Here is a 24,881-nt window from a genome sequence, read left to right as displayed (position 1 = left end):
CCTTTCTTGCCCTAGATGTCAGAAGTTCCCAATAAATCATAAATGAATCCCACTAGGAAACACAAATACACCACAAAAAAGAGAAAAAGAGGGGATAGGAGGGAGGGAAACACCGACTGCAACAGTGAAGACACTTGAACATCTACATTTATGGTAGGTGTACACAACTGTACTTTGTTCATCGTGTTTCACTGTTGCAGTCATAACTGTAGGGTGGAATCCCAAAGCAGTGAAAAAAGGGGGGAGGTCTAGACAGAAGAAGGGGCAGCAAGAAGACCCTGCAAAACAGCAGAGGCAAAGCCCGCCCTGGTCTTAGAATACAAAGGGAGATTGTAGTGCTTGGAAAAAGTATGCACAGAACTCCAAGTGGCAGTTTCCAAGATATCCTTGGTAGGAACTCCCCTGAGAAAAGCTGTAGAAGTAGCAGCTGCTCTAGTAGAATGACTTCTCACAGTACCTGGAAATTGTTTCCCATGATGAGTGTAACAAAATCTTATTCCATAAGAAATCCATTTGGAAATAGTTTGTTTGGAAATAGCCTTTCCAAGAGAACTGGAGGCAAAAGAAACAAACAATTGGTTAGATTTTCTGAAATCTTTAGTCTTGTCCAAATAAAATCGTAACTGTCTGTGCACGTCCAAGGAATGTAAAATCCTTTCCCCTTTATTCTGAGGATTAGGAAAGAAGGTAGGAAGGTGAATTGTTTGATTCAAAGCCACTTTCAAAATCACCTTAGGCATGAAAGTAGGATTGGTCCTCAAGGATACTCTGTCCTGGTGGAAAATAAGGTATGGTTCCACAGCCATGAGAGCTTGCAACTCTGAGACCCTTCTGGCAGAAGTCAAAGCTACCAAAAGAACTGTCTTCCAAGATAAAAACTTAATATCTGAAGATGCAGCAGGCTCAAAAGGAGGCAAAGTAAGTTTTTCTAAAACATAATTAAGATCCCAAGCAGGAACAGGAGGGGTTCTGGGAGGCCTTAAATTCTTAGCCCCTCTCAAGAATTGTCTCACCAAAGGATGAGAAAAAACAGGGGGATCAGTATTGAAATGAGCAGAAATAGCAGAAGCATGAATCTTAATGGAAGAAAAGGAAAGTCCATTAGACAAAAGATCCAAAAGGTAAAGCAAAATAGAAGAGAGATCAGGTACCAGAGGGTCCAAGCCTCGGTCCTGCATCCAAATGCAAAATCTCTTCCATTAGAGGCATAGGATTTCCTAGTGCTAGGTCGTCTAGCTTCCAAAAGAACATCCAAAACTTGTTTGGGAAGGCTAGAAGAGATCAAATTCCTTTGAAGAGCCAAGCTGCCAGACAAAGGGTCTTGAGATTGGAATGTAGCAACTGACCCTGGTGCTGGGACAGAAGAGAAGGGTTCAGAGGGAGAATCCAAGGAGGCTCCAAGAACAGGTGCTTTAAAGTTGGGTACCAAAACTGTCGAGGCCAATTTGGAGCAATCAAGATGAGGAACTTGGGCTTGTCCTGTTTTATCTTTAGTAAAATCTGAGGAAGAAGAGAAGAGGAGGGAAGGCATATCCCGAAAGGTTTCTCCAGCTGAAGGACAGGGCATCCACTTTCCAAGCTGTTTTGTGGAATGACCTGGTGCAAAAGAGAGGCAGCTGATGATTGAGATGGGATGCAAACGGATCTATCTGGGGGCATCCCCAAACTGCAGTAATCCTGTTGAATAAGTTGGTGTCTAGCATCCATTCGTGAGGATCTAAAATGTTCCTGCTCAGGCTGTCCGCTAAGAGATTCTGTTCTCCTGGTATGAATTGGGCCTGGAGTTGTACATTCAGATTTAGAGCTGTGTCCCATAAAGTCATAGCTAGTCTGCAAAGGGGGTACGAATGAGAACCCCCCTGCTTGTTTATGTACCACATGACTGTGGTGTTGTCTGTGCAAATCAAAAGAGGTCCTGGATGCCAAAGGTTCTTGAAGGCTAGAAGAGCATTTTGAACTGCCAACATTTCCTTCAGATTGATGTGCCAGTGAAGATGATCCTTTGTCCAGGTTCCCTGCTGGCAATTGTCTAGAAAATGTGCTCCCCAAGCATAATCCGAGGCATCCGTGGTTATGATTTGAGAAGGTTGAGGAAGACGGAAAGGCTTTCCTTCGTTTAACGCACACACCCTGGACCACCAAAGGAACTCCTTCTGGAGGCAGGGGATCAGAGGAATCAGAGTGTCCAGATTGTGGTAATGCTGTGACCATACACTTTGCAGATACCATTGAAGCTTTCTCATATGAAGCCTTGCATTTGGAATCAACAGAATGCAGGAAGCCATATAGCCCAGTGCCTGCAGGAATTGCCTTGCAGTGAGCTGAGGTAGAGTTGCCAAAGTCTTGAAAATTGAAGCCAGCTGCATTTGTTTTTCTGTAGTGAGGAAGGCCCTTTGTAAGGTTGTATTTAAGAGGGCTCCCAGAAATACCATTTGTTGAGAAGGGATCAAATGTGACTTTTTTGTGTTCACTGAAAATCCCGGTAGGAGGAGAAGACGTTGAACAAAATCCAGATGTTGAAGTAAAAGATCCTTGCTGTCTGCCTGAATAAGGCAGTCGTCCAAATAGGGGTAAATCTGAATCCCCTGGAGTCTGCAATAAGCCACTACTGGTGCCAGGCACTTGGTAAAGACTCTGGGCGCAGTAGATAAACCAAAGGGCAGTACAGAGAATTGAAAGTGTCTTGAACCCGAGGAATTTCCTGCGTTTCTGCCTGATGGGAATGTGTAAATAAGCTTCCTTTAGATCCAATGTCACCATCCAGGCATCCTGAGAGAGCATTGGAATCAGCTGCTGCAGAGTAAGCATCTTGAATTTTGGAATTTCCAAAAAGGTGTTTAACACAGAAAGATCCAGAATAGGTCTCCATGAGCTTTGCTTTCTTGGAACCAGAAACAGTCTTGAATAAAAACCTTTTCCCATCTCTGAGAGTGGAACAGGCTCTATGGCTCTCATGGCCAGAAGAGCATCCACTTGATTTAAGGCCTCTGACCATTGATGTTTTGGCAGATCTGGCCAACCGAAAGCCCTTGGCAAGGTATGAAAGTGGAATTTGTAGCCTTTTAAAACCACGTCCAATACCCATTTGTCCTGGGTAATATGAGCCCAATTTCTGTAAAAAAGAGAAAGTTTTCCTCCGAGAGGGGCAGCCAGGTAAAGAGGTCCTGTAGCCCAACCGAGAGAGTCATTGAGTTTGCTTCCTTTGAGATTGGGATCTGTCTTCTCCCCTTCTAGGTGAAGAAGCAGTCCATTGTCTCGATCTGTAGGAGGCCTGGGCTTGGCCACGACCTCTGGAGTGTCTATATCTTCCCCTTTGAGGCCTGTCAGACGTGGGAAAGGACCAATTTTTGGAGGGCCAATTCCTGGAAAATCTAGGAGGCTGAACTTGCAAGAAATCTTTCACAGTTTGCATAGATTTTGCCTTTTCTTCCATCTTTTTAATAACCTCCTCAGCCCTAGATCCAAAAAGAACATCATGCTGAACAGGGGCATCTAATAATTTAGCCTTAACCTGTTCAGGTAAACTTTGCTCACAAAGCCAAGCATGTCTCCTGATAACAGTACCAGAGGCTGCGGCCCTGCAAGAAGCATCCAAAGCATCAAAACCACAATGCAAGCTATGTTTGTTCAGTTGCATGCAATACATCCTGTAGTTCCTTATCTTCTGCACATGCAGGAAGGGAGGCAAGCTTTTGCAAAAGAAATTGCTGATACTTAAACATATGAAACTGGCAATTTAAAGCCCTAACAGAAAGGGTAGCAGAAGTATATACGTTTTTACCCCACCTGTCTAAGGCACGAGAATCCTTCTCAGAGGGAATAGGATTCTTAGAAGTAGCAACTTTAGCAGCCTTAGAGCCCTGAGATATAGTTTCAGGATCTGCAGAAGGATTCTTAAACAAGAACAAATGAGACTCAGGAACCCTATAAAACCTATCAGGCTTAGAGGGAGCAGGAGGCATGGAATCAGGATTCAAATTAGCCTCGGAAAAAGCATCATCCACAATGTCAAGAACAGGAGGGATAGCCAAAGGCCCATGTTGAGGAAGAAGAAGGAATTCTCTAAGCCTCTTCTTGGAAGCAGAATAATCCTGACCTTCCCAATGAAAATGTTCCCTCATCTCATGTAAGGTTTCCCCAAAAGAAAAATCTTCAGGCGGAGAGGCAGAGGGCAAGAAGTCCTCAGCATCCGAATCCTCATAAGTAGGAAAAGAATATTCCTGATCAGAGGAAGAAACAGAAAATATAGAAGCCTGGTCAGAGGAATCCATAGGAACATCCTGTCGAGGCCTTTTCTCAGGGGGGGGGGGTGAGAACCCCTAATCATAGTAAGCAAATCTTCAGCCATCCTTAACAATTGCTTCTGTGTCCTGGGAGTAGATTCAGAAGTAGCTTGAGCAGGAGCTTTGGACTTAACAGGAGTCTTTGGCTTTGCCTTTGAAATAGTGATGCGAGTAGGCCTGAATACCCCCTCAGAAGCCGGTACCTGCACAGCGGTTCCGGACCCATCCGAGGGAGCGACGTCCGAAGGTCCTGCAGCAGATAAAATAGAAGGCCTTGATGGCTCCCCATGGGAGTCCGTATCGGCCATCGGTTCAGAAGTGGCGGACGACAGGGGCTGCAAAAGCGCCTCACTGACGACAGCCGAACCGGACGCTGGCTCCAGCTGCAACGAGTCCTGTTTGGACCTCGGAGGCCTGTCCTTGTCTTTGCGCTTCTTTTGAATTCCGGTAGTATCAGACGACATTCTATAATTGAAGCGTCTGCCAAAGTAATTCAGAGCCCAGTCGTACCTGCGTTTGATAGTACGAGAATTAAACCTGGCACAGAACCAACAACAAGAAACGTCGTGGTCAGGGCCTAAGCAAGGTAGACAGTAAGAGTGGAAATCTTTATGAGGTATTTGTTTCCCACGCGTAATACAATTATTAACTTTTTCTGACATCGGAGGAACAAGAAAAAGATTCCCCAACGGGGTACTTAGCTTTGAGAAGAGAAGTAAGAACTTCGGACCGACAACAACCAAAAACGCTGTTCGAAAATCGCCAACCAACGACTTGCGAGCTGCTTTCCACCGCACGGCAAGAAAGACTGGAGAAGATGGCATCGGCTGAGGGCTATGTACCAGAGCGTACTGACGTCAGGGTACTGGCTTGTACAGCCGACGCCGGACCCAGACTTTGGGATTCCGGCCGACCTCGGGCTGCCTGCCGGCAGGAGCACCCTACAGTTATGACTGCAACAGTGAAACACGATGAACATCTATATACTGAAAGGCATAATTATTTGGCAAGACTGTTGCACTGGGGATTGTGCAAACATTTTGGTACTGAAGTGGCTGAAAAACACTGGAAACATGAGCCACAAAGCATCATTGAAAATTATGAAGTCTACATCTCGTGAGATAACCCATTGCCAACAGTTCAAAAGATAGATGCTAGAAAACTGGATATAGTGGTCCATGTAAAGAAGACAACAATAGCACTGCTCATTGAAATCGCAACACCGACTGACTACAGTGTCTTGCATATAGAGACACAGTCATAAAATATCAGGATTTGCAGGCAGAAATGAGAGTAATGTGGAAGAAAGAACAGAAATGAGAGTAATGTGGAAGAAAGAACAGACAGTTCTCCAATAGTATTAGGAGCAGTGGGTCTTATAAAAAAGAATCTACAATCGTATCTAGATACGTTACTAATACATGTAAACCTGTACGAATTGTAAAAGGAGTCATTACTGGGCACACTGCGGGTGCTGAGAACAGTACTTCTGGCTGACATCAAAGATTGAAACAATACTAATTTCATGAACTTTAATCGTAGTTTGACTTAGGGATGTGGTTCATTCCTGTCATGGTATTAGAATCCAAAAGACTTGGAGAAATTAGAAAAGCGAGAAACCATGGTTTAACATCTCACCCAAAGGATAGCACACTAAGGAGTGCAGCATACCCTAAATAAACAGATTAAGATTATTCCAATCACCTACAAGGGGAAGAGAACCAAAGCTTTCTTCTAATCTTACACTACCAAAGGCAAACAAGCTACATGTTGAGCCACTGAAGTTGGTGTAACTAGTAGAAAGAATATTTTTCGGTATATCAGTGCAGTTGTTTTGTGCAGCTACTAATGGAATTATTTCATTTTTAAACATTGCTTAAATATATGTTTTCAAACTGCAAGCAAAACGCTTTAGCAAATGTCACTGCAATGCTGCGCTGCTTGGGGAAATTCCACAGTCTACACTAAACCATCTTGCAGCTTACTGCAGTATGCCAAACCATCAAATTACTTAAGATGGGTCCATTTACAACTCTACGGTTGAATAAAGATTTGGAGTCAAGTGCAGCCTAAGCAGCTCAGTGCAGGCTAATGGCTAGCTGGCTGGTGCTCTTTCTAAACTCTACCCGTAAAACAACATAATTCTTATGCAAAAATAAGATCACAGGATTCATTATCTTACCATTACTCGATAGTGAATTATACTTACTATTCCACCCATATGCGGTGGTAGATACTCCACACTGATATAGTCCTGTACCTCACTCCTAGTTACAAATCTGAGCAACCGTACAGCATCTGGCCCAAGCCAACTCTTCACCAATTTCCAGGCAGCTAAACAAAAGAAGGTTTATTCTGTATTATAACAAAATATTTTGATAATGTGCAACACAAGCCAGAGCATGCAAATATTATTGCAGTATATTAAATGTCAATGGTGAAATGGCCTGCACTTTCTTACTCAGAAGCTAAAATGTACTTCCCTCCCCATGTCATTCTCCTAAACTTCATGCCTGCCGACAATCAAACCTTAGTCACTGGCCACTTGTTCCCCCATCTCAAGGGACACAGAAATCTGTGGCACAGATGTTAAATGGCAGTGATTAAGGACATTTCTGTTGTGGTCCTATCCCCAACCCTAGTGGCTGACACAGGCATATGCATCACCATGGGACAGTCTGTGCCCTCCTCTTGGTGTGTGTGTGTGTGTGTGCGTGTGCGTGTGTGCGTGTGTGTGCGTGTGTCCATACAGAGGTGTACTGTCACTGGCTTGGTACTGCTAAGCCTATTACCCAGGAATGCTGCAGACACTGGTGTCATGCAGGCCTCCATCTGCACAGCAGCAAATCTGGCAACAAGATGACTAAATCCCCCCTTCCCAGAATGGGTGAAAAGAGGGAAGCTGCTCATTCCTATCCTCCAGCCCTGCCTCAGGCATTTGAACTCTGGTCATCTGGGTCAGTTAGGGCTTTATGCTCCTATGCCACAGAGCCAGACTGGAAGCTAAACTTGCATCATCACATAGTTGGGAGGTGTAAATAAATACATATACATACATATTATTTATTTAACATTTGTTTACCAGGACTGTCCGGCTGGACCACTAGTGTCTGTTTTCAGTGGAGAAAAGCTCCATACAGTAAGAAACTAAACAAGATGTACATGGTATCAGTAGTAGATTACAGAGTAACATGGAATAGACAGTTAAACATGCTGCAGGATAGCTAATAAGTATAAAAGATACAAAGTTGGAGTACAATTTAGGAGTATAAAAGTTTCATGGAATAGTATGGTACAATATATGTGCAAGGCATTTTCATAGTAGAACATTTTTACAATATATACAATTTATAGACAGGGCAACTGTAGATCAGTATAAGTTTGTTGCAGAGGCATAGGGAGGTAGGCTCCTGTGTTGGGGTTAGGTTTCAGGGAGGTGCACTGCCATTGCATGATGGCTTAGAAAAGAGGTATGATTTAAGAAGATTTTTGAAAGTTGAGGAACAGTTCTGTAGTATGATGTCGGGAGGCAGGGTATTCCATGTCTTTACAGGTTCTAGACAAGTAAAATCTGAGCGGTCTGTGAACATCAGGTTTGTGCAGCATGTATTCTAGATTGTTGGAGTGATTGGGGAAGAAAACTGGCAAATCAATAATTTGGTTAAGATTAGTTTCAGTGCAAACCTTAGGCAAAAAGGAAGGGCTTGTTCGAAGTGAGAAAATCAAGTAAGGAGGCTTAATGGACAAGGCTTGAAGCTGATACTCTGTGGGCAGAAGTAATAGCTACTAAAAAAATAATCTTCCATGACAAAAATGTGAGGTCACATGAGGAAGCTGGTTCAAATGGAAGAATAATGCAGGAAAGCATAAAATTTAGCTTCCATGGGGAATAGGGAGATTCCACAGGTTTTCTGAGATGAAAAGTCCCTTTGAGAAAGGCTTTGGATAATTTGCATGACATAATATTCAATCCTTCGAATCAAAGATGAAAATTAGAAATGGCAGCAAGTTGAACACGAGCTGTTGCTGCTGCAGCTACTTTCTTGAAAATCATGGTCAAGAACTCTAAAATGGAGGCCATAAGGGCTTGGTAAGGGTCAATATTGTTTTTAGAGGCCCATATAGAAACTTTTTTCCATTTGCTAAGGTAAAGCTTCCTCATAGAAGATTTATGAGAGGATAAGAGAATTTGCTTAGTCTCATTGGAAAGGTTATGGAACCTGGCTACGATGGGAATTACAGCAGACAAGCTGTCAGCTTCAGGGACTGCAGAGAGGGATGAAGTTCCCCCGATGAGTGTGTCAGAAGGTCCAGAAATGGGTCCAGAATCCAAGGGTCCTCCAAAAGATGAAGCCGAAGGAAGGGGAAAGTACAGTTGTGTACCTACCATAAATGTAGATGTTCGAGTGTATTCACTGTTGCAGTCATTACACTTGGGTTATCCTGCTGGCAGGCTACCCACAGTCGACCCGAATTCCAAAGTCCTGGAACGACGTCGGTTGCTGTCACCTCTTCCCTGATGTCAGTGCACCAGGGGTATATAAGATGCACCCGACGCCATTTTCTTCAGTTTTTCTTACCCCAGATGTCAGGTGCCCCGGTAGGCAATACGTATTGCTTATAAAACAGAGTAAAATAAAAATACCTTCATCTACAAGCAAATAAACCACATAGGTTGTACAGGATAGAGAAGTATAGACAAGTCCCAGAAGAGAAAGGGGGATGGAGGGTGGGTAACCTGGACGGCAACAGTGAATACACTCAAACATCTACATTTATGGTAGATACACAACTGTACTATGTTCATCGTGTTTCACTGTTGCAGTCATTACACTTGGGTTGAATCCCAAAGCTGAGGTAGGGCGGCTGGGTCTAAATAAGATTAGGAGTGGCTATGAGGCCCTGCAGAAGTGCAGTGGCCAAGCCTGCTCTGGATTTAGAGTAAAGAGGTAAGTGATAATGCTTAGTAAAAGTGTGCACTGAACTCCAAGTTGCAGCCTCCAAAATTTCCTTGGTTGGTACTCCTCTGAGAAAGGCTGCTGAAGTGGCTGCTGCCCTGGTAGAATGTGGCCTAATATTCTTAGGCACTGACTTGCCATGCTGTGCATAGCAGAAGCGAATACAGTGTCATATCCATTTTGAAATAGTCTGCTTTGAGATGGCCTTTCCTTGTAATCTTGCAGCATATGCTACAAACAGTTGCTCAGTTTTTCTGAAAGCTTTTGTTTTGTCCAAGTAGAAGCGTAGCTGCCTGTGTATGTCCAAAGAGTGCAGAAGTCTCTCCCCTTTATTCTGGGGATTTGGATAAAATGTTGGCAAATGAATGGTTTGGTTAAGAGCCACACTGGATACTACCTTTGGCATAAATGTTGGGTTTGTCCTTAGAAAAACCCTGTCCGGATGAAAAATGATAAAAGGTTCCACTGCCATTAATGCCTGTAACTCTGAGACTCTTCTTGCTGAAGTTATTGCTAGGAGCAGAGCAGTTTTCCATGATAAGAATTTTATATCAGCTGTACTGGCTGGCTCAAAAGGAGGCAGTGTGAGCTTTTCTAAGACAAAGTTGAGGTCCCATGTAGGTATCGGTGTTCTCCTTGGGGGTCTTGTGTATTTTGCCCTCTGAGGTACTGTCTTAGCAGTGGATGAGAGAAAATAGGAGGTTCCATATTGTAATGAGCTGGCATGGATCTTAATTAATGAGAAGGATAGGCCTTTGTCCAGCATCTCAGTTAGGTATTGTAAACTCTGAGGAATATTTGGAACAAGTGGTTCAAGTCCTTGTACCTGGTTGCAAGCACAGAATCTCTTCCATTTTTCTGCATAAGATTTCCTGGTGCTGGGCCTCATGGCTTCCAGAATGACATCCATAACAGCTTTAGAGAGAGGTGCGTTCTGAGTGGCTATACTATCTGCCATGCAGCCAGATTTAAGGTTCTGAGTTGGCTGTGCAGGATCTGATTGATTTGTTGAGTCAGAAGATGAGGAATTTGAGGCAAAGTCCAGTCTGGGCCTTGAGACAAGCTCTTTAGGATTGGGTACCAGTGCTGGCATGGCAAGTCTGGGGCAATCAGAATCATTTTTGGCTTCTCTTGTCTGACTTTTAGGAGCACCTTGGGAAGGAGAGGCAGTGGTGGAAAGGCATAAACTGTTAGGGTTTTCCAGCTGAATGATAGAGCATCCACTTTCCATGCTTGTGAGTGATAAGTCCTTGTGCAGAATCTCTGTAGTTGGCAGTTGAGAGGGGAGGCAAAAAGATCTATGTCTGGGCATCCCCATTTCCTTGTTATCATGCTGAAGACCTGTGGATTTAGTTTCCACTCATGAGTGTCCATGAGGTTTCTGCTTAGTTCGTCTGCCAGAGTATTTTTCTTTCCTGGCAGGAATTGTGCCTGCAGATGTACTTGATAGGTCAGTGCTGTGTTCCACAAAGTCATGGCTTGCCTGCAGAGGGGGTAGGAATGCGTGCCCCCTTGCTTGTTTATGTACCACATAACTGTAGTATTGTCCGTCTTTAGTAATAGTTGTCCTGGAAGTAGTAGATCCTTGAAGGCTGTCAGGGCATTCTGTACAGCTAGCACCTCTTTTTGATTGATGTGAAGATGCCTTTGGTCCGCGGGCCATGTGCCCTGAATACATTTTCCTGCCATGTGTGCCCCCCCAGGCATAATCCGATGCATCTGTTAGTGTCTGCCTGGCTGTGGGTAAAATGAAAGGCTGTCCCTTGTTGTGGTGACAGGCCAGTGCCCACCATCAAATCTCCTGTTGCAGGCAGGGAATAAGGGTCATTATTGTTTCCAGGCTGTGGCAATGTTGAGTCCAAACACTTTTTATATACCACTGTAGCTTCCTCATATGCAGTCTTGCATATGGAATTAGCAGGATGCAGGATGCCATGAAGCCCAAAGCCTGCAGAATTTTTCTTGCAAATAGCTGGGTCTTTGTTGCCATCATTTGAAAGTAATGAGTTAGTTGCCTTTGCTTGTCTGGCGTGAGATAAGCCATCTGGGTAGTTGTATTTAAGCTTGCACCCAGGAATATTATCTCTTGAGAGAGCACTAGTTTTGATTTCTTTTCGTTTACCGTGTACCCTAGGCAAATTAGTAATCTTTTTACAAACGCCAGATGCTGTAGTAGAATGTCCTTGCTCTCTGCTTGAATAAGGCAGTCGTCCAAGTAGGGATATATTTGAATTCCTTTTTGTCTGCAAAAAGCAACTACTGCTGCCAGGCATTTTGTGAAGACCCTGGGCGCAGTAAATAAGCCAAAGAGCAGTGCAGACAATTGGTAATGCATTGAGCCAGCTATGAATCTAAGGTATCTTCTGCAAGATTATCTGATTGGGACATGCAGGTATGCCTCTTTGAGGTCCAAATTAACTAGCCAAGCCTTCTTGCTCAGCATGGGTAGAAGTTGCTGCAGTGTCAACATTTTGAATTTTGGAACATCCAGGAAAGTATTTAGAATCGTCAGGTCCAGTATTGGTCTCCAGGCTTTGTCCTCTCTGGGTACCAAGAAAAGTCTTGAGTAAAATCCTTGCCCCTGTTCTTGCTGTGGTACTTTTTGAATAGCTCTCATGTCCATGAGAGCAGAAATTTGTTTTTGTGTCTTTGCCCATTGATTTTGTGGCAGGTCTGGCATACCTTTTGACCTTGGTAGGGTGTGAAAGTGGAACCTGTAACCCTGAGAAACAATATTCAGTACCCATTTGTCCTGGGTGATCATGTGCCAGTTTTTTGAGAAAAGTGCTAGTTTTCCCCCTAAGGGTGCTGCCAAAAGGTAAATGCTTGGCATTTGCAGAGGGAAGTCGCTGGGACTGTTTCCTATAAGGTTGTGATTTGTCTTCTTCACCTTTGGGGGCTGAAGCACCCCATTGTTTAGGTCTGTATGAGCCTTGGGGCTGAGATCTGCCTCTTGGGCGTCTGTAACTGCCTCTTTGTGGCCTGTCTGACACCGGAAAGGACCAATTTTTTGAAGGCCAGTTCCTGCTAAATCTAGGTGGCTGAACCTGTAAAAAATCCTTTACTGTCTGCATTGATTTTGCTTTATCCTCCATTTTCTTTAACACCTCTTCTGCCTTAACACCAAACAAAGTATCATGCTGTAATGGAGCATCCAATAATTTTGCTTTAACATGATCAGGTAAACTTTGTTCTTTTAACCAAGCATGCCTTCGAATGACAGAACCTGTAACTGCGGCTCTGCAAGACGCCTCTAAAGAATCAAAACCACATTGCAAAGTATGCTTTCCTACTTGTTCAAGCTGCATGCAATAAATCCTGCATTTCCTTATTGTCAGGACATTCTGAGCTTGTAAGCATTTTCTGTTTTAGCAAAGACATTAGGTATTGTTGATATTTAAGCATGTGAAACTGGCAGTTTAAAGCCCTTACAGCTAAAGTAGCAGAAGTGTAAACTTTTTCCCCATCTATCCAGTGCTCTAGAATCCCTGTCAGAGGGAACAGGGTTTTTTGCAGTGGAAGCCTTGACCCCTTCGGGACCCTGAGAAATTGTTTCTGGGTCAGCAGCAGGGTTTTTATAAAGAAATTTATGAGAGTCTGAGACCCTGTAGTACCTATCTGGCTTGACTGGTGCAGGGGGCAAAGAGTCAGGAGACCAACTGGATTCAGAAAAAACATCATCAACAATATCTAGTACAGGGGGGATAGCAAGGGGCCTGTGCTGAGGCAGTAAAAGAAAGTCTCTGAGCCTTTTCTTGGATTCAGAATAATCCTGGCTCTCCCAATGGAAATGCTCCCTCATGGTGTGCAAGGTTTCCCCAAAAGAGTAAACCTCAGGAGGAAAGGCTAAAGGGATAGATTCTTCAGTGTCAAAGTCTTCACAGGGAGGAAGAAAATATCCCTGTTCTGAAGAGGAATCAGAGGAGTCATAGTCAGTGTCTTGCCTAGGCCTTTTATCAGGAGGGGGATGGGAACCCCTGATCAGAGTAATTAGGTCCTCGGCCATTTTAAGCATCTGTTTCTTTGGCATGGATGACTATCTAGGAGAATGCTGTACTTGTTTATTTGTCTTTAATGGTGTTTTAGACTTTGCCTTGGCTGCTGAAGTGGACTTGATAGTAAGCTGTGTAGGTCTGAAAACATCCTCAGAAGCCGATGCCTGCTCAGCGGCTCCGGACCCATCTGAGGGAATAGTTTCCGCAGGCCCAATACCTTGAGTTTCCAGAGGCCTAGTTGTCTCCACGTGGGAGTTGGAGGCGGCCTGTGGCTCTGAGGTAGTGGGTGTCAGGGGCTGCGAAAGTGCCTCACTGAGAACCGGCGACTGGCCTAGAAGAGGCTTTGTCGTTAGTTTTGGACCTCGGATGCCTGTCCTTTTCTTTGTCTTTGCGTTTTTTATGAATTCTGGTTGTCGGTTGTTCCGACGGTATTATGTAGTTAAACCTTCGGCCAAAGTAATGTAAAGCAAAATCAAACCGACGCTTAATAGTGTGTTGGTTGAATCTAGCACAAAACTGACAACTAGCAACGTTGTGGTCAGGGCCTAGGCAAGGAATACAGTAAGAGTGAAAATCCTTATGAGGTATTTACTTTCCACAAGAAATACAATTGTTAAATTTTACTGACATCGGTCTGGAGCAAGAAAAAGTTTCCCCAACGAGGTGCTTAGCTTTATTGAAGACTTCGGTTCTGAAATTCAATTTCGAAAATCTCAGGAGTCGGCCGACCGGCACTTGCGAACTGCTTTTGCTTCGGACACCGCGCGGCAAGAAAGACTGAAGAAAATGGTGTTGGCTGCATCTTATATACCCCTGGCGCACTGACGTCAGGGAAGAGGCGACAGCAACTGACACCGGACCAGGACTTTGGAATTCGGGCCGACTGTGGGTAGCCTGCCAGCAGGATAACCCAAGTGTAATGACTGCAACAGTGAAACACGATGAACATCCAAATCTGATGAGGCCAATGAGGGGTTATTAGAATGATGGTCCTTCCCAGAGATTTTGCTTTCTGTAGAACCTTGGGTATCAACGGGATTGGTGGAAATGCACAGAGAAGACCCGGAGGCCAATCGTTAATGAGTGCATCCCTTGGGTCTTCTCCAGGAGGGGGAGTCAGGGCAAAGTAGCTTTTGCATTTCGTGTTCACATGACTGGCAAAAAGGTTGCAGCAAGACTGGCCCCACCTGCGGAATATCCTGTCCGCTATTTGTTTCTTGAGGGACCACTTGTGAGGCAACAAAATTGCTCTGCTCAGCTTGTCTGTTATCATGCTGGATTTCCCTGGGATGTGCATTGCTAACAGAAAGCGCTGGGTGGATATAGCCCACTGCCATACTCTTAGGGCCTTGCGACAAAGGGGATATGACCTGGTTCCTCCTTGTTTGTTCAAGTGCCAGACCAATGACATGTTGTCTGTCTGAATTGCAATTGTACCTAGAGGAAAGCCTTGGAAATACTGCAGTGCCAAAAGTACAGTACAGTTGTGTACACTTACCTTAGATGTAGATGTTCGAGTGTATTCACTGTTGCAATCATTACATTTGGGTAATCTGCTGGCAGGTTGCCCTCAGTCGGCCTGAATTCCAAAGTCTTGGGTCTTGCGTCAGTTGCGGTCTGCTCTTCCGTGACATCAGTTCGTCAGGGGTATAAAACAAGCAGCAGATGCCATTTTCTTTAGTTTTTCTTGCCCCAGATGTCAGGTGCCCCCAAAAAGGTAGCAAAAAATATATATATATATATATATATATATATATATATATATATATATATAAACTACATATACATGCAACAATACAAACTTTACCTTCATCTATAAGCAAATACACCACATAGGTTGTAGAAGATAGTGAAGGAAAGAGAAACTAAAGGGATGGCGGGCGGGTAACCTGGACTGCAACAGTGAATACACTCGAACATCTACATTTATGATAAGTGAACACAACTGTACTATGTTCTTCGTGTTTCACTGTTGCAGTCATCACATTTGGGTAGAATCCCAAAGCTATGGATGGGAGGCTGGAGCTAAACAGCATTAGGGGTGGCTATAAGGCCCCGCAGAACTGCAGTGGCAAAGCCTTCCCTGGACTTAGAGTAGAGAGGCAAATGATAATGCTTTGTAAAAGTGTGAACAGAAGTAGCAGCCTCTAGAATGTCTTTGGTTGGTACTCCTCTGAGAAAGGCTGCTGATGTAGCTGCAGCTCTGGTGGAATGAGACCTAATGCCCTTGGGCACAGTAAGTAGCAGAAACGAATGCAGTGGCTTATCCACTTTGAAATAGTCTGCTTTGAAATAGCCTTTCCTTCTGATCCTGCAGCATATGTCACTAGTAACTGCTCAGTTTTTCTTAGAGCTTTAGTCCTGCTCAAGTAGAATCTTAGCTGTCTGTGTATGTCCAATGAATGCAGAATCCTCTCCCCCTTGTTCTGCGGATTTGGATAAAAGGTTGGCAGATGAATAGTTTGGTTAAGAGCCACACTGGAAACCACCTTGGGCATAAATGAAGGATTGGTCCCACAGGGACACCCTGTCTGGGTAAAAAATGATAAAAGGCTCCACAGCCATGAGGGCCTGTAGCTCTGAGACTCTTCTTGCTGAAGTAATTGCCAGGAGCAGAGCTGTTTTCCATGATAAGAACTTTAGGTCTGCAGTAGCAACTGGTTCAAATGGAGGCAGGGTGAGCTTTTCCAACACATAATTGAGGTCCCATGCAGGAATTGGTGATCTTCTGGGAGGCCTTAAATTTCTGGTCCCTCTAAGATGCTGCTTTAGTAAAGGATGAGAAAAGATTGGTGGCTCTGTGTTGTAATGCGCCGAGATAACGGAGGCATGGATTTTTTTTTATGAAAAAGATAGGCCTTTGTCAAACATCTCAATCAAGTATTGTAAAATCTGAGGAATATTTGGCTCTGCTGTATCAGTTCCTTGTGCTTGGTTCCAAGCACAGAATCTCTTCCATTTATCAGCATAAGATTTTCTAGTACTAGGCCTTCTGGCTTCCAAAATAACATCCATCACAGCTTTACTGAGAGGTGTTGTTTGAATAACTACATGATCAGCCATGCTGCCAGGTTCAGTGTTTGGAGCTGATCGTGCAGGATTTGATTGTTTTGTTGGGACAGTAAGTGAGGTATGTGAGGTAAGTACCAAGCTGGGAATTGACACATGCTCCTTAGGATTGGGTACCAGTATTGGCGGGGCCAGTCCGGGGCAATTAGCATCATCTTTGGTTTCTCCTGCCTGACTTAGTAGTACCTTGGGAAGAAGAGGAAAGGCATAAACTGATAGGTTTTTCCAACTGAAGGATAGGGAGTCCAATTTCCATGCTTGTCCATGATGAGTCCTTGTGCAGAATTTTTTCAGTTGATAACTTCGAGGAGAGGCAAATAGGTCTATGTCCGGTCTCCCCCATTTCTTTATTATCATGCTGAAGACTTGTGGATCTAGTTTCCATTCGTGAGGGTCCATAAGGTTTCTGCTTAAATTGTCTGCCAGAGTATTTTGCTTTCCTGGCAGGAATTGAGCTTGAAGATGTATTTGGTAAGTCAAGGCTGTGTCCCACAGTGCCATGGCTAGTCTGCACAGGGAGTATGAGTGCGTGCACTCCTGCTTGTTTATATACCACATCACCGTGGTGTTGTCCATCTTTATCAGTAGTTGTCCTGGATGAAGTAAGCCCTTGAAGGCTGTCAGGGCATTTTGAACAGCTAACATTTCTTTTTGATTGATATGCAGATGCATTTGTTTTGGGGTCCATATGCCCTGAATGCATCTTCCCGCCAGGTGGGCCCCCCATGCATAATCTGATGCGTAGGTTTGACTGGCAGGGGGTAGAGTGAAAGCCCGTCCCATGTTCTGGTGACATGCTTTTGCCCACCACAGAAACTCCTGTTGTAGGCAGGGAATGAGAGGAATCATTGCTTCCAGACTGTGACAATGTTGACTCCATAAACTTTTTAGGTACCATTGTAGTTTCCTCATATTTTATTTATTTATTTATTTAACATTTGTTGACCGGGAATGTCCGACTAGGTTCCACAGAGCCTGTTTTCAGCGGAGGCCGGGGAGAAACACTCCAGATGCATGTCTTTGGAATGGATATTCCATATCTTGCATATGGAATCAGTAGGATACAAGATGCCATGAACCCCAAAGCCTGCATAGTTTATCTTGCAGATAATGGGGTTTTTGTTGCCATCAGTTTGAAGTAAGTAGTCAGTTGCCTTTGTTTGTTTGGTGTGAGAAAATCCATCTGGGCAGTTGTATTCAAGTTTGCACCCAATAATGTTATCTTTTGAGAGGGTACCAGTTGTGATTTCTTTTCGTTTATTGTGTACCCTTGGCATGTTAGAAGCCTTTTCACAAACGCCAGATGCTGAAGAAGAATGTCCTTCTCTGCTTGAATGAGACAGTCGTCCAAGTAAGGACAAATTTGCATACTTTTTTGTCTGCAAAATGCAATTACTGGTGCCAGGCACTTTGTAAAGACCCTGGGTGCAGTAGATAAGCCAAAGGGCAGCGCAGAGAATTGGTAATGCACAGAGCCAGCCTTGAAACGGAGGTATCTTCTGCACGTTTCCCTTATTGGGATATGCGGGTATGCCTCTTTTAGATCTAATGTCACCAGCCAAGTGTTCTTGCCCAGCATGGGCAGAAACTGCTGTAAAGTTTTTGGAATTTTGGAATGTCCAGGTTTGTGTTCAAAATTGATAAGTCCAGTTATTGGGTGCCAGGCCTTGTCTTTTCTGGGTACCAAGAACAGTTTTGAATAAAAACCTTGTCCTTTTTCCTGTTCTGGTACTGGCTGATTAGCCCCCATATCCATGAGGGACATAACCTGTTTCTGTGCCTCTGCCCATTGATTTTTTGGCAGATCCGGCCAACCGTTTGCCATTGGCGGAGTATGGAAGTGGAATCTGTATCCCTGAGATACTATGTTTAGCACCCATTTGTCCTGGGTTATTACCTACCAATTTTGAGCAAAAAGTGCTAATTTTCCCCCTAAGGGTGCCGCGGAGGGAAGTCACTGAGACTGTTTTCTGTAGGGTTGCGCTTTATCCCGTCCAGATTTGAAGGTAGAAGCACCCCATTGCTTTGACCTGTAAGAATCTTGTGCCTGGTATCTAGAACCTTTAGGACGTCTGGATTTGCCCCTTTGAGCTCTGTCGGACACAGGAAAGGACCAATTTTTTGTAGGCCAGTGTCTACTGAATCTTGGTGGCTGCACTTTACGTCTTTTACAGTTTACGGAGACTTAGCTTTGTCTTCCATTTTCTTTAAACCTCTTCTGCCTTAATACCAAACAGAGTATCATGCTGTAAAGGTGCATCCAGTAATTTATCTTTAATATGATCAGGCAAATTTTGCTCTTTTAGCCAGGCATGCCTCCTAATCACAGATCCAGTAACTGCGGCCCTGCAGGAGGCCTCTAAGGAATCAAAACCACATTGCAAAGTATGCTTTCCAACTTGTTCTGCTGCATGCATTAATTCCTGCAATTATTTATTTTCTGCACATTCAGAAATCAACATAATTTTCTGTTTCAGCAATCCCATAACATGTTGTTCATACTTGAGCATATGAAACTGGCAGTTTAAGGCTCTAATTGCCAAGGTTACAGATGTATAAACCTTCTTTCCCCATCTATCCAGTGCTCTTGAATCTCTGTCAGAGTGGGTAGGATTTTTTGCTGCTGAGGCCTTAACCCCCTTTAGACTCTGTGAAATAGTTTCAGGGTCAGCAGCAGGATTTCTAAATAAAAATGTGTGTGAGTCAGGGACCCTGTAATATCGGTCTGGCTTGCTGGGAGCCGGAGGTAAGGAGTCTGGAGTCGAGCTTGACTCCGAAAACACATCATTCACAATGTCTAAAACAGGAGGTATAGCTAAAGGCCTATACTGAGGGAGAAGAAGGAAATCCCTGAGCCTCTTTTTTGACTCTGAGAAGTCTTGACTCTCCCAGTGAAAATGCTCCCTCAAAGTATGCAAGGTTTCTCCAAATAAATAATCCTCAGGAGGTGATGCAGATGGGATAGATTCCTCTGCATCAGAATCCTCATAGGGAGGTATAGATAATTCCTGATCAGAAGAGGAATCAGAAAAAATAGAAACCTGATCTGAAGAATCATAATCAGCGTCTTGCCTAGGCCTCTTATCAGGAGGGGGTTGGGAACCCCTGATCAAGGTAATTAGGTCTTCAGCCATTTTGATCATCTGTTTTTTTGGGCATACAGGCCTGTGCACGTGGCTCATGCGTCAGTTTTTTAGCTTTAGAAGTTGCTTTTGTCTTTGGTTTTGAAGCTGGTGTCGGTTTTATCTAAAAGAGGCCTGAATACACTCTCAGAAGCCGGTGCCTGCTCAGCGGATCTGGACCCATCTGGAGAGACATCCGTGGGTACAATACTTTGAGAATCTCACAGCGTGCGGACACCACATGGGTCTCGGTAGGGGCCTGCGACTCGAAAGTAGCGGGTATCAGGGGCTGCAAAAGCGCCTCACTGAGTACCAGCGACTGGCTTAGGAGAAGCTTTGTCGGTTTTGGACCTCGACGGTGTGACATTTCAGGGTAGTTAAATCTGTTTCCAAAATATTTTGAGGCAAAAATATACTGATGCTTAATAGTACATTGGTTAGATCTAGCACAAAACCGACAGCCAGGCGATCAGTGCCTAGGCAAGGAATACAGTATAAATGAAAATCCTTATGAGGTATTTGCTTTCCACAAGTAATACATTTATTAACTTTTTCTGACATCGGTATGGAGCAAGAAAAAAGTTTCCCCAATGGGGTACTTAGCTTTAGTGAAGACTTCGGTTCTGAAACTCGAAGATTTCAGGAGTCGGCCAACCGGCACTTGCGAAATACTTCTGCTTCGGGCACCGCACGGCAAGAAAGACTAAAGAAAATGGTGTCGGCTGCTTGTTTTATACCCCTGACGACCTGACGTCATGAAAGAGGAGACAGCAACCGATGCAGGACCCAAGACTTTGGAATTCAGGCCGACTGAGGGCAACCTGTCAGCAGATTACCCAAATGTAATGACTGTAACAGTGAAACACGAACATCTGCTCTCACCTCTAAGACATTAATATGCAGATGTGTCTCGATCAGTCCATGTGCCTTGGGCTGTCCCTCTCTGAAAATGCCCCCCCCCAGTCCATGTGCCTTGGGCTGTCCCTCTCTGAAAATGCCCCCCCCCCAATCAGGGAAGTGTCCGTGGTCACTGTGGCCGCTGGTGGGGGTAAAAGAAAGGGACGTCCGGTCGTGACATGAAGTGAGGTCAACCACAACTGAAGATCTTTTTGCAAGAGTTTGTGATCATTATCAGGTGAGACATGGGAAGCTCTTGGTAAGACCATTGAGTGAACAACAGCCAGTGCAGTATCCGCATGTGTATACGACCCAGCGGTATGGCCAGAATTGCAGTTGCCATCATACCTAACAACTTTAGAACTTCTGATGCTGAAGCCTTGTTTTTGGATATCAGAATGCGGACCTGCTGTAGTAAGACTTTCTACTGGAAGTCTTAGCATGGTGGTGGTGGTGTCCAGTTCTGCTCCAATAAAAACGATATGTTGCGATGGCAACAAAGCAGATTTTTCTAAGTTTATTGTAATGCCCAGCTGGCTGCAGAGTGAGAGTGGAGTTCCTGGCTTGAATGAGTTGATGCCTGGTGATGGCGGTAAGGAGCCAATCGTCTAGGTATGGAAACACCTGGAATCCTAAACGTCTCAGGTGAGCCGTGACCACTGCCATACATTTGGTGAACACTCTTGGGGGCTGTAGTGAGACCAAAGGGCAGGGCTCAAAACTGGTAATGACTGGCTCCCAGGCAGAAGCGCAGATGATTCCTGGATGGTCTGGTCATTTTTATGTGGTAGTACGCATCCTGGAGATCTATTGAGGCACATCAAATTGTCTTTCCCTAAGAAGGGAAGTATAGACTGAAGTGTGACCATCCTAAACTTCTCTTTTTTAACAGATTTTAGCCTGCCGATGTCCAATATAGGTCTCCAGTCACCTGTCTTTTTTGGAACTAAAAAGAATCTTGAGTAAGTTCCGGATCCTGTCTGGTCTGCTGGGACTGGTTGGATGACTCTTTCTTAGGAACGTTTGGACCTCTACTGTTGCCTGTTCCCTGTAACTGGGTGGAACATCCGGGATTTTCCTTGTTGGTGGAGGGGGTGTGGCGAAAGGAATGAAGTATCCTCTGGAAATTATACTTTGCACCCAGTTGTCATTTGTTATTTTGAGCCAGGCGTCTGGATACAAAGATAAGCGACCCCTGACTGCCTCCAGAGTAGGGCAGTCGGGCCTTTCAGGAGTGCTGGTAGGGCTTCCCAAAGAAGTGATCTCTGTCACCCTGGTTTTGCGGACCCCCTCTGCTGCGAGGGTGGCGTCTTCCATTATTGCCCCCTCCTCTGCCCCTGGAGGGGGGTTCACCACGTGTGTCCCAAAAAGCTCCTGTGATAAGTGCAAATATATCTATAACATCCTACTGACCAGTCTCTACGATCAACCAGTGTTTGGGCTGATGGTCCAATGTACTCTTCCTTTTATACACTAACTGCATTACCCAAAACCCTAAAGTACAACAGAAACCATCCTATACAATTACATGCTGACTTATTCCTGAAGCCTGTTGGGCTACTGGATGGATGACTGCTCTCAATATTAAGATGGAGGGGAACACTGCTGGTCTTGTTAGGTAACAATAGTAACATTAGAAAACGTCAAAATATCCTGAATAAAATAATGAAGATTTACAGTTTCTGCAAGCAACTGAAAAGTACCACTGTACTTCCCTTGAAAAGGATGAAAGTCTGCCGATACTGACAAATTTCTTTCTAGTGAAATCCTTTATAAACATGTTTCTGTTCCAATAAAACATCCTTATATTCGGCACCTACACCTTGTAGGTCAAGGTATTCCTGTACTCCTTAAAAGGTAAAGAAGAAATAAAAGTTATGGGCACTTCCTAACATTTTCAGCAATAACAGCAGTGTAAAAAAAATGGTTCCTCCTCAGTAACCACCTGGACTTGCGTTGCAGGTAGCATGACTGCTCCACTGATAACACCTTTCCAATCTGCATCAAACTCTTCCCCTTCCAATCATGCAAAGCGATATTATGTTTCTCCTGCTGAGGTTAAACAGAAAGATGAAGAAAATGGACAGATGGAAGACGGTTGCAGAATGAGTAGTATGTTGATTATTGCTCTACCTGTGTAAAAAACTGATACACCAATTGAAAAAAGCAAGGAAAACTTATTAATTTGACTAAAACTCATTTATTGGCTAGTAATTAAACTACCTGGAAGCCATTAAAGCCAACATTTTAATAAATTAAGAAAAAATCAACCAGAAGAGACTGGGAAGAACCTTACAGCTACTCAGCAAAAGGCAGTTCAAGTTTCAGTTTTAGTACAGGAGATGGCTTTCAGCAATTTAGAATACAAATCACATACACTCGGAGATGCTTAAAATAAGCAAGGCACTAGATGAATACACAAAGACAAAATGACAAAAGGCTAGAAAAATAGAAGTTGGAAAAGCTATTCCAATTAACTGATAAAACTGCAGAAAGCAGAGAATGAAAATAAGGAAAGACTGGCTGAACATGAATCTTCTCAAGATGAACTCTCAAAAAATAGTAAATTGAATTGCTACACTAGAGGAAAGTGGAAAGGACAGACAGCATTAATTTTATGAAAGTACAAATAAGCAAGTAAAATAGTGTTCCACAGCAGAATTTCAACTCTCTATTACCACCCACAGTACCTCCTCTGGTTGATGTAAATACAGCTGACCTGTACACAAGACAAAAGGGACTAAAACATTTTCACTTTTCATATCTTACTATCCATAACAAAGACCTTCTGGTTTCTCAATTTTTGCCTTTTCTTTTTAGTTTCTATACACATATCCTTAACTGCTGTAACAGAATCTGTTAAATTCATACACCTAAATATTTTACCACATCTCCATAAATATCATTATTGCCAAATCAGTTTAATGCAAAGGTGCACAGTTCAAATGTGAAGACCTTTACTTTACATTCACTTGTTTTATGGGGAAAAAAAATTAAACTGACTCAGAATGTTACACAGCACTGAACTATCCTATGGATTTATCAAGTACAAAATATAATCTACAAAACTAACTTTTCTTGATTACAATACTAGACATAGCCTTGAATTTGTGAATATTTATTTTCTTTGCTAATAGCTCTAAATAAAAAGCAAATAGTGAGAGAGTACATCCATGTCTGGTTCTTTTGTTCAAAAAGAGAGGAATCCTCCCACCTTAATTCTTGTCTCCAACCCTTGTTGTACTCTCCTATTCTCATTATTATATTATCTTTTCTTATTATCAGGATCCACAAATGTTACCCGTTTGTTCATCTCTCAAAGTTCCATTTGACTCTATCAAATGCTTTCTCTGCATCAAGACCCACAACAGGATAATTTTCTTGTATTCTGCTTCCCCCTGGATCAGCACTGTTCTATTAATGTTGTCAAACATTTGCATTCCTTTACAAAATCACATTGACCCATACTAATTTAGTAACACCTTTATAATTCTCTTAGCTAGTATAGTCAAACAAAATTGAAATGGGTCTGCAAAATACTAGGTCTGTAAAGTCTTTATTCTCTCTGGGTAATACAGCCACCACAGTTTTTCCCCAAGAGACTGGAACTGCTCCTCCAATTACAAATTGTTAAAATTTTCCAGTGCTTTATCACTTTCTTCCCTTCTAACCTCCAAATTTCCACAGGAACATGATCTATTCGTGGAGACTTCCATCTTGATTGACTATATATCATTTTTTTTTTATCTTAGCTATTAATTGTTCAGCCCATCATCTTCTAACCTTAGCAAAATCTTAAATACATGCTTTGTTTTTTTTGCCTTTTCTCAATTTCTTTCTGAATTTTCTACTTTATTTCTTAAGTTACTCTGCTTATTCTTCTTGTTATAGGCTCCCTACATCTGGTTGCATCTCCTACTTTATATGTTAAGATGTTTTGCTAATATGAATTAATGGAGGGATTATTTTGTTTGGTCTGTTGAATAAATAAATCCTTTTCCTAACACAAGAAGGTGCTATTGTCCATATAGAATTTTCAGTCATATTCTTGAATGTTTTTTAAAAGTATTTTATATTGTTATTAAAATGAATGTAGTATGGATGAAATATGTTTTTATAGGAAAGTATTTATATGACATATTTGTAGACATATTTGTATTTTTTGAAGCATCAATTTTTAACAGTTAATGGTTATTTAATGTATTTTATGAAGCATTTTTAAAGTTTAATGAATTAAAACATTTACTTGAACTATTAATTAATTAGAGAATTGATTGTGAGGGTATATATTATTGTGTATTTACTAGGTATGCATTCAGTTTTCTTCATCTGAGGAAGTCACTTGAAACGAAAACGCAGGATATATTTCTGTACAGCATTAATGTGTTCGAAGGAATAGGAGTCTCAGTGGAATAAAGTGTATTATGCATTACCAAGCATTCGAGCTTTCTTTTTCAATTGCTCCTTTGTATTTGTGTTGGCTGGACTGTTTAGAGCAATTGTTTTCCATTTGTTGACTTTATTTTGGTTGTTTTGTGATGGAAACTGAGGAGGCTA

The 24,881-nt window shown here is 43.1% G+C and overlaps 1 protein-coding gene across 1 annotated transcript in view; it reads right to left on the bottom strand.

Moving 5' to 3' along the window:
* The window catches only part of MOSPD2 (motile sperm domain containing 2), a 980,078-nt gene that overhangs the window by 599,847 nt on the left and 355,350 nt on the right, over positions 1 to 24,881 (bottom strand). Inside the window, exon 7 of the mRNA XM_044071848.1 lies at positions 6,493 to 6,617. Coding sequence (XP_043927783.1) covers positions 6,493 to 6,617 — 125 coding nt within the window. The remainder of the gene's footprint in view (positions 1 to 6,492; positions 6,618 to 24,881) is intronic.

This window comes from Protopterus annectens, chromosome 5.part0, assembly GCF_019279795.1.
Source record: "Protopterus annectens isolate FY-2018-M chromosome 5.part0, PAN1.0, whole genome shotgun sequence".
NCBI classification, from domain to species: domain Eukaryota; kingdom Metazoa; phylum Chordata; order Ceratodontiformes; family Protopteridae; genus Protopterus; species Protopterus annectens.
Note: the sequence above shows the minus strand (reverse complement) of the source record. Positions and strands in the feature narration are given on the sequence as shown.